Consider the following 17,549-nt stretch of genomic DNA (forward strand, 5'->3'; position numbering starts at 1 on the left):
TATTTGACAAGGCCATACAAAAGCCAGTAGGAGAGTTGTACTCTAAGTTCAAGGAGAGTTATGGTGACACAGGATGGGAAACCTATGGGTATATGGCAGCAACTTTGTAGAAGAGGCATTACAACAATCTGTGATACCTAAAGTACCAGTGTCTGCTTCATACCTAAAGTACAGTGTCTGCTTCAAACCCCTGCTCTTAAAGCTAAGCATTGCATTTTAAGTGTGTGCTTATAAAAGCTGAGTTTCAACAGTACTGGAAATTCACAGCTCCCATAGCCAATATGAGAGTGGATCCAAAACTTCAAAACAACAGCCATTTTCCTAGAGGACATTCAGTTTGACAGTTATAACTACTCCCTTCTGAATACTTCAGAATTTTCCTGAGGAATTGCAAGTACAAAGATTAGGCAGCTATACATGAAACACTATCTTTATAGCATAAATTAATTGTATCATTCATTCCTGTGACATCCTTTGACATTAAGTTGTCTCTTACATCAGTGGCTCCTTCTAAAAATTAAGCTATAAATATTTATTTATGTACAAGTTTGTAGAGAAATCTAATGCTTTAAAATCACTCAGCCTCTCTGGAACATTAATGATATTCTTATCTACACTGAGAGTATATAAAGGGGATTGCTGAATTGGCAGGTACTATTTCTGTTTTTGTAAGTAACACATATAAGTGAAAAATATAAGCCACATCACTCACCAGATAAAGGCATTTAAAAAGGGTGATCTATGAAAACCTTTAATGACCATTTTATTGTAAAAGGTTAGAAGTTCTCTCACTTTATTTGAAGAGGTGTGGTCTGACTGTACTTATGTATGTGAAATACACATGCTTTTTCACTTACACAAGCGGTCTAATTCAATTACACACTGGGAAGAAAATACTTATAATTGCAACAATTGTCTTCTCATTCTGTCTTGCATTAGACAAAGACTTTTGCAAAATACATTGTTTCAGTTTCTCCTGTCTCTAAAATTAGAATACTTATCTAAAAAATATTCAATTCCCCGAATTATCTGAAATTATTAGAGCATTACCCTGTAATTTGATAAGAAAAAGGAAACCTCCATGCATTATAGCTGTCAGCACAGAAGAAAGGAGTCAGTTGCTTCTTCTTCCTAATCCTCAGACTATTCTCATTTGTTTATGTCTATGTTAGTACATGAAGTCAGTGTAGAGACTCTCTCTGGTCTGAAGGCCAAGAGGCACCAAATTCATATCTCATGTTATTCTCTGAACTACACTGTGGCAATTTTCTCAGAGATCCAGACTATGCTAAGGGAACAAGCTGACCATTAAACCAGTAATTCTGGGACAGCATTTGATACATCCCTCGCACTCCAGTCATTAGTGAGGGTATGAGCAGAAAATGAAGAAAAAATTAAGAAGAATACTTTGAAAAACAGTCCTACCACATCACCTTTTCATTCCAAACCTCTTCCTGAATGTAGTATCATAGATGGTACAGCAGGCCACACCTACTTGTATTTCAGATGCTGCTATGACACAATGTATTTTTAATTCTGAAAGTTTTATTTTCAGCTTCTATGCAAGCCTAAAATGCAGACAATTAAGTTCTGACACAGCTGAAGTGGATTATTGCATCATTGTGTGAATGAAATGCCTTCCATGGGACTAGTTGTGGAACCAGTTGTGTTCAATATCATACACATGATATTTGATCTTGAAAAAGATAATGAAAATAATGTATCTTGTAAGAAATATAACAGGAAAAAAAAGATGAGAAATATTGCACTGATTTAATGCTCCAATTAGCTTAGCTGCTACTTAAATTCAATTAAATATTACATTTCTTGAAGATGTCCATAAATTATTTGCAAATGTACATGTACAGAGCAATGGCACTAATTTGAGTGATTAAGGCTTAAAGATTTATTAGAGGATCTTGCAAGATCTACAGTAACCAAAAATGAGATCACAAAGAGAGTAAGTCTTTAAAAAATGCCTGTCTTTTAAATGAAGCTATTACTACTGATGCCAGGGTTTTTTAATTTCTGGTTTCTTGCTTCATTCTATGCTGTGATATTCATGCATCTCTTGAAATGCCTCACTTCTGTGAATAATCTTACATTTCCCCTGGCACTTTGCAGGAAGCAAGGTGCTCCGCTATATTTAAAATTCTATGCCCTCTAAAGTGCGTGAGAGTTTGACACTGACTCCTGTGGGATGTCTTGGAGCATATGAAGCACTGTGTGCAGACAAACCACAATTTAATTGGAAATTATACATTTCATAGCTTAGTTGTTTACTTTCCATCCTTTTTTCTGAAATACAAAATTTCATTGCAGACACAATTTGAATACCTTTGTCACGTTGAAGAGGGAAGGAATTAATTAAATCCCGGATTGTCAGTCAAGTTGAGAACACAATATGGAACTCCTTGTTAAACAGAAGGGAAGTAGCTGTGCTCAAATTGTGATAGAGACTAATGTATCTTGTGAATCAAGATGCCATCTCCAATCTGTAACATAATGAAATGCACAGATTTCTCCCTGCCCCCATTCCCACTCTTTTTGCTCCAGTCTGAAGTGCACTCTGTAATGCATTATTAAGCCAAATTCTGACCCAGTTTCTTAATTATCTGTAAGCTACAGAGAACTTCTAGCAGAATATTAACTAAGGCAAGAGATGTAATACAGACGAACCCATGATGGCATTAGAGAGAATCATTAGCATTTTGCTAAGAAAATCCATCAATTGTAATATTTAACTTAGCCTAACATGCAGAATTTATATTTTAAAGGGGCTAAGTCACCAAAAAAACCCAGGGGAAAAAAAGAAAATAAGAAAAAAAAAAAAGAAAATTAAAAAAGAAAATAGAAATTAAATAGGAGTATTTAGAGAAGCATTCCTAGATTCACAAATTCAAAATACTTATAGTATACTGAAACATTTCTGGAACAAGAAGATTGTTTCCAACTGTTCAGAGTGGATACCATGGACAGTTATTACAATCCAATGTAACATCATGTGCCCAGCCATTTATTTTAGATGACCTATAAAATGTAACCTGCTATGGCTTATACATGTGTACCAAAATTTTGGGGAGTGAAGTCGGGATTAAGAACTGTCATAGCAGATGACAGTTTGAACAAACCTTCCAGACACTCTCATGCCTGGTTAATACTGAGTAAGCAGCTGAAGGTTTTATACCTCCCTGTGCTGTTGTACATTAGTGGAATATGAGAAGTTTTCTTGGTGAAAAAACAACCACAGATACACAAAACCAAGAACAAAGAACACAAGGACTTCTTCCTACAAAGCTGCAGGAATTTATGAGTGTGAAGACTTGTAGTATCTCTGAAGTAAAAGTGTTTGAGTGAATGAAAAACATACTGAAAGAGCAATTTATTTAGTGAGAACAATTTTTAATACAAAACATGTTTCAAAATTATTTGAGGAAAAATACTTTCCCCACCCCATAATTGAATGATCTGTGGTATGTGCATATAGAAAGCTAAGCTTTAATTGTAAAATTTAGACAGCAGAGAAAGTCTGCAAAATGTATTTATAATTTTGTGGAGCAGGATGTATTCAGTCAGTTCAAAGAAAACCCATGCAATCCCCTTAACATTGAGCTGAAGAGTCACCTAACTTCAAGAACATCGGAATTTTTATATATGTTTTTAAAAAATATTTCCCTAATGAATTCATCAATGAAAAAAATCCTACTGTTTGAGAAACAATAAGAGTCAGTTAAATACAATGTTTTATTTGTAATAGTGTCAAATGCAGCTAATGAGGGAAGTTGGTTTTTCACAAAACATCTGCTCATTGGAAAGTGCTGGTAAGCTTAATGCACATTCAAGTACATTGCTTCAATCTGAAGTGTACTTTTGCTACTGGAGAATCTGGATGTATCATTCCTTATGCTAACATTGTGAATTTCCCACTGCAACCTGCCAAATATTCTTCTTCCCGGAATTAAGGTGTCCAAAATTTCTCTGCAGTGATGAATAGCAAGACTGAGGCACCTTTCCTTTACTGGTATAGAAGAAACCTCAAAATCAATATTTTATATTCAAGCACCTAATACAGCACACAGGCATTGAAACCAAAAGACCAATTTTCAAAGGCAGTTTTTCTAAAAGTACCACACATTTTTCCTTTTTCTCTCTAGACCAGCCCATGTAATCAGTCAGGCCCAAATGTTGACACCAGACTATCCTCTACAGAGCACAGACTCTTCTCATGCATTTGCAATTCGTTTGTGTTTGACTGTGATCAAGCCAGGATTTAGACAGCTGTCCCTCAGCCCAAGGAGAGAATAACTGTGACTGCACAAGCTCCGGGGACAAAGCTGGACACTAGGACAATGTTTATCAATGTCAGCACCTCATGGAAACCATCTGTGACAACCTGACCCCACAGCGCTTGGCTCTTTCACCTCCTGAAGTGCTTTGATCCAGTAGTGGACTGTGAGGAAATATACATGGCCTCTTACACAGAGCCCATTCTGACCAATGCAGCCATGGCTGGACAGACCACCTAAAGGCCCTGATCTTGTCTCTGCTGGGCACAGAGAAGTCTGTAGTGAAAATATGCTGGTATCTATTGTTCACATCTTAGCATAATCACCAGTGCTATTATTGTTAAATGAAAGAGAGCCCCCTCCCCTAAAAGCAAAATCATCTGTTTGGACACAAACATTCTGCTGCCTTGTGTCATGCCATTCCATGGCTGTTGCTATTTGTCTCACAAAAACGTCCAATAATAGCAGTTTTTTGTCTTCTCAGGCCTCCACTTCTTCCATCACTTCCATCACAATTGTTCGAGGGCCAGTCAGGATGAGGTTGCTTACTGTCCTATAATCCACATGGAGAACATTGAGGCCGTTGACAGACACAACAAATTGGCAAACCTGAGGAAAAAGCAAGCAGCAAAATGAGTTATGCATTAGACTTTATTTTGTTAGGGTAATTACACGGATGTACTATCAACGCCTGGGCAGACAAAACCTCCAGAATTCTTCACATCATCTCCTTTGGTACTCTTAAAAGCCCCCACATTTCCTAGAATTAATCTGCCAAGGTTATTTTCCACAATTTCTTTATGAAACATCACTTCAACTTTCAAAATTGGAATTTAACTTTCCCATCTTTTAAATTTTGAGGTCCTATATCAACCATTTTTTTCTTGTAACAATGTTATTTTTTCTAGTATCAGTGATATTTTTTGGTATCAATGGTGCTTTGCAAACAATACAAGATTTCCAGCTAAGGGGTCCCCAGTGCAGGAAGGGCAACTGTCGGAGCAAGTCCAAAGGAGGCCACAAAGATGATTAGAAGGATGGAGCACTTCTTCTATTAGGAACTAAGGCTAAGGGAATTAGGTTTATTCAGCCTGGAAAAGAGAAGATTTCTGGATGACCTTATTGTGGCCTTTCAGTACCTAAAAGAAGCCTACAAGAAAGCAGGAGAGGGACTATTTTCACAAGGGCCTGGAGTGACAAGTCAGGGGAGAAAGGCTTTAAACTGGAATAGAGTTGGTTTGGATTAGATATTAGGAAGAAATGCTTTACTATGAGTATGGTGAGGCACTGGCACAGGCTGTTCAGAGAAGCGGTGGGTGCCCCATCCCTGGAACTGTTTAAGGACAGGGAGCTTTGAGCAATCTGGCCTAGTGAAAGGTGTCCCTTTTGACAGCAGAGGAGTGGGAACAAAATGATCTTTCATCTCTTTGATCTTTTCATCCTTTCCAACCTAAACCATTCCATGATCTATGAAGACAGCTCTGGATATTGCAGTCTTTAGTTTAGGCTACTGTTATCTTTAGTTTGTCTTAGATGCTTTCTTAGAGATCATTTTAGTCAGCTCTTGGTAATCACAGTAAAAATATGCACCATGTTCCCAGGCTCAGGGCAAGGTCTGGATGATGACTTCACTAGGTTCAGTGCCAAAACCTCCAATGGTATAACATGAACCAAATGGAATAATATAAATAATATAATGGAAGATGAAGTCAGCACTAGGACAGATTAAAATGTCACTGCCATGTGACTGTTTCAATTTCCTTCACCAACTATGGCTTATTAATTAATTTCAAATATATTAGGGGGTTTTTTGTAAAAGCTATAACAAATACAAACATTGGAGGTTTTTTATGATCACAGGTCATTTTCAAGCAAAATAGTCTTGATAGAAATATACTGACCAACATCACTGAACATCTTAAAACACTTCAGCAGAGAAAAAGTCAAATCAACATTGTAAAAAAATGCAGGAAAAGAAAGATAATACTTATTCCTCAAAGACATTAAGACTTCTCTCTATCTAATCACAACATTACAGTGTTGGGTAAAAAGGTCAAAAAATGTGTGTAGTGTCTAGATGTGTATTTTTACTGATAAAAATATGGAACCCAAGTGAATAATAATATTGTCCTGATGTTTCAATGAAAACAATATATTCACTAGAAGGCTATCTTACCATAAGTCACTTTGAATCTGTAAGAAAGAAACTATGAAACAAATATCACCAGAAATTTTCATGCTTTGTTTTATATGGACACACTGGATCAATGGGTTGGGGTCAATTTTGTGAGGTTCAACAAGGCCAGGTCCTGGGTCCTGCACGAGGGTCACAACAACTTCATGCAGGGGTTCCCCTACAGGCTGGGGAAATTTGGTTGAAAAGCTGCCCTTGGAAAAGGACCTGGGGGTGCTGGTTGACAGGGACTGAGAATGAGCCAATTTGTGCCCAGATGGCCAAGAAGGCAAATGGCATCCTGGCCTGGATCAGCAATAGTGTGGCCAGCAGGACCAGGGCAGTGATTGCCCCGCTGTACTCAGCACTGGTGAGGCCACACCTCAAATCCTGTGTCCAGTTTTGGACCCCTCACTAAAAGAAGGACATTGAGGGGCTGGAGCATGTCCAGAGAAGGGCAACAGAGCTGGTGAAGGGTCTGAAGCACAAGTCTGATGAGGAGCAGCTGAGGGAGCTGGGGCTGTTTATCCTGGAGAAAAGGAGGCTCAGGGGAGGCCTTACCACTCTTCACAGCTCCCTGAAAGGAGGCTGTAGCCAGATGGAGGTCAGTCTCTTCTGCCAGGTAACAAGTGACAGAGCAAGAGGAAACAGCCTCAGGTTGCACCAGGGGAGGGTTGCTGCCAGGTCTAGTTAACATGATGGTCATAGCTTTGACATGATGATCTCAGAGGTCTTTTCCAACCTATTTAATTTTGTGATATGAGAAAAAAAATTCTTCACGGAACAGGTGGTCGGACATTAGAACAGGGTGCCCAGGGAAGCGACAGAACCACCATCCTTGCAAGTGTTAAAAAACCCATGTGGATGTGGCACCTAGGAACATGTGGTGAATACGGCAGCATTAGGTTAATGGCTGGACTTGATGCTATTAAACCAACCACTCTTTTCCAGTAGTAACAATTCTATCAGTTTTAAATTTTAAAAGTGAAAATTTTTCACTTTTCCTATTTAGGCAGAAGCACAAGACAGAAATGGATGTGGAAGAGGTGGGAAGCAGCTCTGGTGTCCTTCACTGCTAGCTCTAAAGCAGATTTTCTCACATGCCAAGTCACTTAACTTTTGTGTGCCAACTATCTTCCCTCTCAAGTAAAATGTGCGGTGAAACTCAATTTGTATTTCTGCAAAATGGACAGAATGTAGCTATCCATTTAAGAAAAATTATAGAGGAAGCAAACCCAATCCAAAAATGTAACATTTCATAAAAAATAAAGACACCAATGACTTTAATCGCTGCTCCTTAGAACCTCTGCACAGAAAGAGTGGGGCAGCAGCAGCCCCTGAAGGGATGGTAGACTCTTGCATCTTACTCCTTACCCTGAGAACTCCTCTGCAGAGCAGAGGATCCTGGAAGTAGCCTTGCTGGTAGCCTGAATGATAACCAAAGTACAGCAAACAGTGATACAACTGAGTAAACTCCCATGGCAGTAATCTTTTCTATATATGAATATTTCAGCTGCAAGTAGCACTGGGAAAATGGTTCAGTTTTTGCATGCAGACAAAACCTCCTAAATTTTAAGGATTTTTGTTGAAAAAGTAACCCATCATCCTCTGCAGGATGTTAGTCAGTATTTAACTGGCATGTCTGTTTAGTTTAAAAGGCAGATTATTGCAATATCTGTAGGTCTCAACTTCCAGTGGTATTTCCTAATACTTTCTATAGCTTTCCAAGATTGTATCAAGTTTTACTGAATTATAGCTCTGGCTCTAAAATAATATTTGGGTTGATTTAAAACAGACCTGCAGAAACAACATTGTCTCTTCTGGCTTAAAGCAATTTTTGGAAGTTGAATGGCTGATCTTTGTTTTACTGTTGCATATTCTCAGACTTTTCGAGTTACTGGAATCCCAATGCAAGGGACTCATGTTTGGCCAGGTTCATGCATGTAACCCTGCAATGGATAAATCTGCATGCTGGATCATGGTGTGGGCATTTAAGGGCCTTTGGAGAATGCCCCAGACATGAGGAACAGACTTTCAGACCAGACAGTCACCCACACCAGGGCTGCAGTGGTGTAAATGCAGATGGTACATGCACAACATGAACAGCAATCTGGATGCCAGAGAGTGAATTTCTTGTGGAAGACAAGAGCTGACACGTCTGCATTTTCAATGTGTTTGTTTTATCATATGCCCTTGGCAGTATGATTAACCAGCAATGCGTACAGGCTGAGAACAACCCCCTTCATGCCCTCCTTTGCAGTGGATCCACATGGCTTATCACTTTCATCATTCCCAGTGGAGAGGATTAGATGCAAGAAGTCCAACCAGGCCAGATGAAAAGAGAAAATGGAGAGGGAAGGGCAATACAGAGAAGAGCACACTCCCAGCCTAAGACTGCAGGAAAAGACCCATGAGGAACAGGAGATGGTAATAAGAGACAAATACCCTGGGGGTAGAAAGATCTCTCCATAGTAATTGCTTGACCAGTGCTCCTGAGGGCTCAGTCTCTGCAAATTCCAGACCTGGCTCCCTCAGGGATGAAGAAATGTGGAGCTGTTTCCTGTGTCCTCCAATCCTGGTGACTAGAAAGAGATTTGCACAGTCCTGAGCCTTTTGTTATGCTGACTGCTCTCAACTCAATCAGTTTTCTTCTACCCACCCTGATTTCCCATTCAGCACTGCATCCAGTGAGGGGAAATGAAATGCAGTGCTGCTTTGTGCATTTGAGTCATCATCAATCCTGCCCCCAAAATGCCCATACTGTGCATTGCTCTACTGAAGTCAGAATACAAGCAAGAGCAAGTGAGCACCCACTCACCAGCCCTGACTGAATATGTCAACCCATGTATTATTATCTCAGGAATTTTCTTAAAGAGACTGGTTTAAAACAAAAACACAGTAATTTAATGTTACATTTATAAAAACACATTTCAAAAAGCTGTAAGTGCTCAGCTCCTAGCTGCAGCTGTTAAGGGCTTTGTAACTACAAAAATGTAAAATATTTGTCGGTTTCCACACATCAGTAACTATAATAGATGATAAACTTCAGTTAAAAGAGTCTCAAGGAACTTTTTATTGCTCATTTCCTCATTGCTCTCTAAGGAGCTTGACAAGAGATAACCATCCCTTTTTATCCCTTAGACTTCAAGAAATGACACAGCCCAGAATAAATTCCGACCATTTTGTTGGTCAGGATGTGGTGATCTAAAAACCACAGAACTAATAATAGTTAAATAAACCAACACTCAAATGAAAAGAAGCCCTTCCTTAACCAGTTTCAAATATTTAAGTATTACAGCAGTAAGCATTTATTATTGAGTATTTCAATTTCCCGCCATTGGAAACAGGGATAGCAGAAAAAGGCACCTCTGTCTTTCTGTGAGTTTTCCATGGTGCATACAGAAGGTTTAACCAAATCCAGGTGTCCCCATAAAAAGATAAAACTTCAAGTTTGGGCCTACATTTGAACAAAAAGGATCTGGGAACATGTCATTTAAAGAAGTTAGCAAAGATTTGTCATGCCATTTATCATCAGACTGAATATGGCAAGAAGACGTGAGAATAATTTATTACCGTAACACTAACAGGACAAAATCAGGATTGTGCTGTACTTGGAACTGTACAACCCTTCCTCCCCCTCACTGGTAATTGCTCTTTCCTCCACAGCAATCATTGGCTGCCTGCCCCTCCTCGGTCTTGCCAAGCTGCCCTGCAGATGTACATCCACACCCCTTGATTTTCCTGCTGGGACAACTGCCTGCTGACCAAACCAAAGCCCCTTCCCTTGTAGGGGCTGCCTGCACCAGGGCTGGTCAGCTGAGCTGCTGTTGATCAGGAGCAGAGATGAGGATGACTGTGGGATCCTTCTAAGGGATGTCAGAGACTGGCTGCAGGCATGGGTGTGGAATTGCATAACTACCTTAAAGCCAATCATTAAATAAAAACATTGCATACCTGTCACTAATTCTTTCTTAGTTCTGCCTCAGGATGACCTTAATATTTATAAATGCTACAGGAATGTTCTTAGAGGATAGGCAGCTAGCCTAGATCCTTGGATATTCAGATGCTGTTTGCACTGTAGGCTTTAGTTACCTCTCCCTGCGGGGCCAAACCTTGATTGCCAGGCTTTTTTGAACGTAATATATTAAAAATCATTTAAAAATGTTCTTTCTTTTTCTAGGCACACTTTTTAGAAGGGTGTTGTGAAAGTTTATGAAGAGCTGGAAATTCCTACTGCAGACTTTGAGTTAAGTGATTGTAGCTGTTTGGGACAGCCCTAAAATGACCTTTAAATTTATAGATGCAGTTGAGTGTGACAGTTCATCTCTGGTACAAAGTAAGTAACAGTCATGCACAGTCAACAGATAATGTATCTCAAAACAGTGGGATAAAACCATGATTACATGGCCACCTTAATTTGAGATAATTTTTTAAAAAACCTGTCCAGATGAAGAGGAATACAGCTGCCACAAGGCAGCATGGCTGGGGATGGAGAGGTGACTTTCCATACCAGCAAATATGTGTGCCCTACTCCAGCAGCTGTGGGGTGAGGTGCTAATACTCAAAGGATTTATCATTTACATTTTAGTGCCAATATCAGTGTCTGGAATCCACTCTTGTTTGTTTGTTTGTTTGATTGATTGATTGATTGACTGTGGGGTTTTAGTGGTTTTTCGGTGTTGTACTCTAAGAAAGTACAAATACTCCTAAAATTGCAGACCAAATAGGTACCAAGGCAATCAATGTTACCAAATATGAAGGCTTGAAATTTTCAAATTCAAGGCTAGATTATGCAATGACACGGTAAAGATAGTGGCAAAAATACTGGTTTTCAGCAGTACTGATGCTCTACCCCATTATCTAGGCAGCAGTGGGAAGGTTCAGGGTCTAAATGCAAAGCACAATGTCTATGCCAGTACACTCAAGTTTTCTCATTCAACAGCAACAAGGTCAACCAAACAAAAAGGTTTGATGGGCTGTTTGGTACTGATAGCAGCTCTGGTATCAGCAATTAACAGCATAAAGAGATGTTGAAAACACTGCCACCAATTAATTTCCACTGATGGTGTGAATACTACTGTACACGTGGCAACTGTATGAAGGAAAATATTAAAAAATGCTGGAGAGAATGTGAAATCCATTCTTGCACTAATCTTTTCACTCTGGAGGAGCCAGGATTTCACTCCTGGACTCTGTGTGGATCTGAAACAGATTTGTAGCAGCTGACAGCTAAAAGCAGGCCCATGTTCTGCAGCAAAGCACATCCCTTTGAGACCAAGGTAGTTCAGAAGTTATTAGCACATTGTACAGAAACAAGCCATTGTTGGGAAAGCTGTGTCTGAAACGAGGCTGGCTCAGTCATCCAGCATGAGACAGACTGGATTTAACCCTTTGCTCTGTTCATAATTTGTATCCTCAGTGATTTACCTAGACTTAGATAGTTTGGGACATGCTTCCTTGACTACTATTTCTTCTTTTCATCTGATGTGAAGCTGAAGTCACACAGATAATTTTTACTTTAAGACAACCCATTCCCAAAATGCATGAAGAAATATATTATTTTCTTTTTAGTCTCTTTTTTAAAAAAAACCAACTTATTAGCATCAAGTAAAAATTATGAATTAGGGTAAATGTAGGAGTTACTTTCAACCTTGGAAAGTTCTTCAGCTTTTTTCCTAAGAACAAAAACAAAAGCTTCTAAGTATAACTTCTTTCAGAGCTGTTCAAACAAAAGTGTATTTTGTCTAGTTTATAGAGTAGAATTCATACCAGAATTGACAATATAACTATTTCAAAAAGAAAAGTGTATCCCAATGGTAATGTTTTTGCTTTTCTTCTTGGTAATGAAAATTAAAATTAAATACATTAGCGAGACAGCCTGCTTACATTTCACTTACACAGATACCTTCAATAATTATAAATAAATGCTTTTTTAATGTCCTACTAATCCGGCAGGGACAAGGATTAGCTGGGAGGTTTGAATAGCTCAAAATTATAATTGTTTCATTACGGTATTCTGAAATTCACTGTGATCTTCCAGAGGTGGTTAGCAAACCCATCTGTTTTCTATGTGCATGAGAGACCCACAAGGTTTCTATTAAACATCAGGCCACACTGTCAGTAAGAACCCTTCCTTATGGGCACCCATGAAATCAGGGCTGAAGGGTTAACACTTGGCAATTGTCAGTGACCTGGAGATGTCCATCAGCAGGATACCAAACAAATCAAACTTTTCACACTTTAGATACTTTTGAAAGCTCTTGGCCAGTTCTAAAATTGAAAACTTATTGGTTGATTCCTGTGGTATTGGCCACAGCTCTCACCTGGGAAGGTTACTGAACTCCTGAAACTGAGAAGGAAAAAACAAAGGAAAAAAAAAAACCAACACCAAACACCAAAAAACCCCCCCAGCCTTTACAGCTTGTTTCAAGAGTCAATACAGCTGCTTTGGCTTTTCTTGTCTTGCTGACAGATTTCAGCAGAATTTGGGCAAGGCTGAGGTGCTACAAGAACATAACATCTGAAACACAACTCTCCAGCTTTTCATTGGGATATCCAGAAGGTAGGGGACATCCAAGCTTCCAACATTTTAAAAGAAGAAGTGTCTTTCCAATGGGATCCTTTCCCCCTTACACGCCCCTTGCTCCTCTGCAGATGCTGGGAACCACTCCTCCCAGTCCTGCCTCCCAAGCGCCACTGCCCTCCAAGCAAACAGACAGAAATCAAGGTGTCATTTTTTAAAATCTAATTTAAATATTAAATGTGAGGGAGTTGACTAACGAGTGAAAGTAAACACTTCCATTTAATGCTGTTATTTTGTCACAAAGGAACAAAGAACTACATCGTTTGTACTCTTCACTGCTGTTACCAACTAGAAAGGAGCTATTTACAAGCGGATAACCACACGAGTTTGCCTTGCCAGTTGTTCGGTATCTTGAATAAATCTTCCCAGCCAATTACCACATCATCACCTTCTACTTCACACACCACATCATAGGTTTGTATACAAAACCCGTAGTAACAACACCCTTAGTGACAATGAGGTTTCCATCTCTTTGGGGTGTAAAAAGATAATTTTACTTTTAAAAGAAATGCGGAAAAAAGTGTTTGCTTATTAAAAGCTGGATCAGTAATGTGATTTGGAACCTCACAACTCTTTCTGCTTACAGAAAGGGATACACGCAACCTGAATTGCCAAGGAGTCTGTGGATCCAGATATCAAACCCCTTTCAAAGGGGAGGAAGGTTCATAGCAGGACTTGGTGCCTGCAGTCCCAAGAGGTGCTCCTGTCCCTTTGTGCTGGCTCCAGAGGCAGCACACCAAAGCCAGACACTCCTCCCTTTCAATCCTTTTCATCCCGTGCCAGCAAAAATAAATAAAGGACTTGTCTCCAGGCAAAGTAAGTTCCTTGATGTGCCTGACATGGATGGAGGAAGGAGGCAAGAGATACATATGTGGTTGGAGGCAAAGGGAAAGAGGGTGATGAAAAGGAGGTGAAGATTGATAGATCAACCTTCCTGGCAGAGCTTACACTTAGACCAGTAAATTGCAGCCTTAAGTTTTCAGATAACTTTAAGTCTCTGTGAGATCAATGGCAAGATGGATGTTATGGTACGAAGAACAAGTGCAGAGAAATCTGAGGCAGGAGAACGACAGTGGAAGAGAGAGAGTGCAGAGCTCAGCTTCTTTCACACACACTCAGAGTCTGCATTTATGCTATTTTAATAGGTCACCCACAGCCATAAAGCAAAGGAATCCCCATGCTCAGCAAAGAGCTCAGGCTACAGAGATGCTGAATGTGGTACCACAGAAGAGCCTAAGACCTAAGACTAACTTCTACATAAATACAAACACAGGCAGCACTGAACTTTTTGCTCTCACTCTGCTAAGTTTTACACTGTCACAATGGAATGAGGAAAAGAGATGAAAATCAGACGTCCTAAAAGTTATGTTTCCAGTTAGATTTTTTTTTTTTTTAAGAGTTCATGTAATCTTGATAGGATTAGTAAAGCAAAGCTGGAACTTCACAATTCACAACCGACTGCATGTTGCTGGAAGGTTAAAAAATCATACCATGGCCTTTCCTCCATAACTGAGGTTACTGGATGGAACAGAATAAATTGCAGATGTGTGTTCAGTTCTGAAAATATCTCTAGCGAAAGTGTAATTGGCTGTAGAGTGGGTGGTGTGGGAGTAGGCAAGCATCCAGGCTTTGCATAAAAAAGATTTTGTCTCTCCTGTGTTTCTTGTTCATTCTTTACACCAGTGTGAAGCCAGCCCACTGTTCCATCAGGGGGCTAGAAACTGGTACCAGCAGAGCACCGTACAACTCATAGCACAGAAGTTTACAGAATTAAAATATAAGTTCATATTAAAATGTAAGTGCAGAGTGGTGTGGATGGTTTGCCTGAGCAAGGCTTCATTACACACTTTCATTACATACATATTACATATTTCTTTCATTTTTAAAAAAGAGGCTGAATTTTTATAGTATTCCAAACAAATTTGTCTCCAACTTAAAAAAAAAACCCAATGGCAATTAAACAACATAAACTGCATAATATGAAAAAGCATGTAATAAAGTAATATCTATTCTATAACATAATACAGTATGTCACAATATAAAACATCATAGATTTTCAAGGGCTTCATCATTGGTTCAGACAGTCTATCCCTCCCTTCCTCCCTTCCTAATGATGGGAATCTGTGGGAATTCAAGTCCTTTTTTCTTCACCAGGAAGAGAATTACACCATTACTGAACAAACTCCACAGAGTGGACAAATTAGAGGAGGAAAAGAGCTGACCTAAGAGCCCATGAGAACAACTCTTGCTTTGGAGAGCAAGTTTTTGGGCTGCACAAGTCTCAGTTCTGCAAGTGGTGGAGTTTTGCTCCAGGTCGACTGAGTGGTCAGGCAAACACCAACACAGCTAACAGGAATTGTTCACAAAGGTAAATTAACGCTACCTGTACATATCTGGAGAGTAATAACACAAGAATCTAATACCCTGAAACACAAACCATCCATAAATATGGAGTAGGGGAATATAGGTCACTGCTTTCCATGGCCCTAATTGGGAATTGGTGTGTAAAATCACTGACTTAATGTGAGTCCCAGCGAGAAATACCCACAGGTAAAGCTGGGCCAGGCTGGGCCACATCAGGAAAGCAAACCAGTGACTGCACGTCTAACTTTATAAGCATTTTTATTGTATAGTGCAATTTGATACCTACCACAGAACAGTTCAGAAAATGTTAAATAACTCGAACGGCTAAAGATGGCTCTGGGTAAAATACTGCACCAGTGTCAGAAGAACACAGAGTCTAAGCTTAGAAATCATGTATTTTAATGCTTGGGTTGACCTTTTGGTATCTTTTTTTTTCTGGTATCTCCGTAACTAAACTATGTTTGCTAAAACAAAACCGCACATAATGAATAAAGGACTTTAAAATTATGTATCAGTTTACTTACATGATCAGGTATAATTATGCTGAACTGTAGTTCATTTAAGTCCCATATTGGTTAAAAACAGTCACTAACTGCCAGCAAGGGAATTACAGGGGCAGACAGACTCATGCAAGGCACCCTCAGCACCCTCCGGAATCCAGCGTGTCATGAGCAGGAACAGTCTGCGCTGTTTGAGACAAACAGCTGCTCTCTGTTTGCACAGACAAAAGTGCAATTGTTTTTCCATGTGTTTGGCTAGCTAAACAGAGCCTTGGCTTTAATGCAACATGCTTCCCGAATCATTCGCTTATACCATGAAAGGAAGCCACTTTGTGTCTTGAGCAATAAGAAAAGAGACGAAGAGACAGAGAAGTGCAGGCTGCAGAGCAGCAGCTGGGCAGCAGCAGCATTCTTGAAGTGCTCAGGGCAGAGAGCTGAGATAGCCATGGACTTGTAAAACCAACAGCATCTGAGCAACTCTCCAAGGCATCAAGTGAAATGAGTATTGCAACTAAACCAAGTAATACAAAATGTTTTTCATCCTCGGTTGAGAGCAAAAGTAGTTCAAAATGACAGCTTTTTGCTGTACTGGCCTCTAATTCTGTGTCTTTTTTACAGACACTTGGGATAACTTTTTCAAGATTTCAGGCATTCTGTAGATCAGTTTTTCAGATGACAGAACTCTTTTTAGAGAGCCTGGACTACCTGGGAGTGACCTGCAGTAGCCTATGACAGCTCGAGCATGGGCAAGATCCCAGCTGTTCCGTCAGGCACTAGATCTTGCCATTCAATGGCCTGTAGACCACACAGGAACTTGGAAATTGAAACACAAGCACAGCCCTCTTTTGCAGTGCTGCTGTCTCTCCTTCTGAATGGTTACAGCTGTAAGACTCCAAAAAAGGTCATGAAAACACTTTCATAAAGGCAGGGTGTTCAGATATCTGGGTTATCCTGTCATACAACACCACTTACTTGAAAAGAATTTTTAAAACTACCATTTATTAAAATAATGTGACTATATTTATAAAGTCCACTGATCTCCAATAATGAAGCTGTAGATTTTCTTTTTTTTTGTATTTTTATTTCCTATTGATGAAAAGGAGCCAACATACAGACATAAGTACAGTGGGTCACTTGTTGCCCAACAGCATTTTAGGTGACTGACCTACAAACAAGTTCAATTCTAATGTCAACTACACCGCTGTGAATGCAGAAAAAAGAGCTCTGAGGTATTATGAAACTTGCTGTATTCACATAAGGTTTCAGTTGTTGTAAAGAGAAAAAACGATATTTTATTGCTCAGTAAAACTCCCTCTGTTAAAAGAGTCTTTAGGAAAAATCACACAGAGGCATTGGAAACCTAATACTGCTCTGCAAGCCAAAATTCGGGTCTGGGATAAGCAAGTAAAACCTTGTTAAATCTGTGTCCTGTAAGTTTGGCGGGGGAGAAGATGTTAAAGGCATAATTTAGACTCAAAACATTCAACTCATTATTTTCATATTTCACCAGGGAATTCCCACCGTCTTAATTCCTTTCTCTATGGTGAGTACCACGGATCCTGTTGTTCAAAACCAGGTCTGACAATCATAAAAAGAATCTTTCTCTGTTTTCTTTTGTGTGTGCAGTTTGCAGTTCACATCCT

At 39.5% G+C, this 17,549-nt stretch overlaps 1 protein-coding gene across 2 annotated transcripts in view; it reads right to left on the reverse strand.

Moving 5' to 3' along the window:
- Positions 1-624: 624 nt before the first annotated feature.
- Positions 625-17,549, reverse strand: part of DEPTOR (DEP domain containing MTOR interacting protein) — a 77,832-nt gene continuing 60,907 nt past the window's right edge. For both annotated transcript variants that reach the window (XM_066176843.1, XM_066176833.1), the window contains one exon: positions 625-4,895. In XM_066176843.1, coding sequence (XP_066032940.1) covers positions 4,767-4,895 — 129 coding nt within the window. In that variant the 3' untranslated portion in view covers positions 625-4,766. The remainder of the gene's footprint in view (positions 4,896-17,549) is intronic.

Source organism: Chamaea fasciata, unplaced genomic scaffold (genome assembly GCF_029207755.1).
Source record: "Chamaea fasciata isolate MVZ Bird 193981 ecotype frontalis unplaced genomic scaffold, bChaFas1.0.hap1 SCAF_1, whole genome shotgun sequence".
In the NCBI taxonomy this organism is placed as follows: domain Eukaryota; kingdom Metazoa; phylum Chordata; class Aves; order Passeriformes; family Sylviidae; genus Chamaea; species Chamaea fasciata.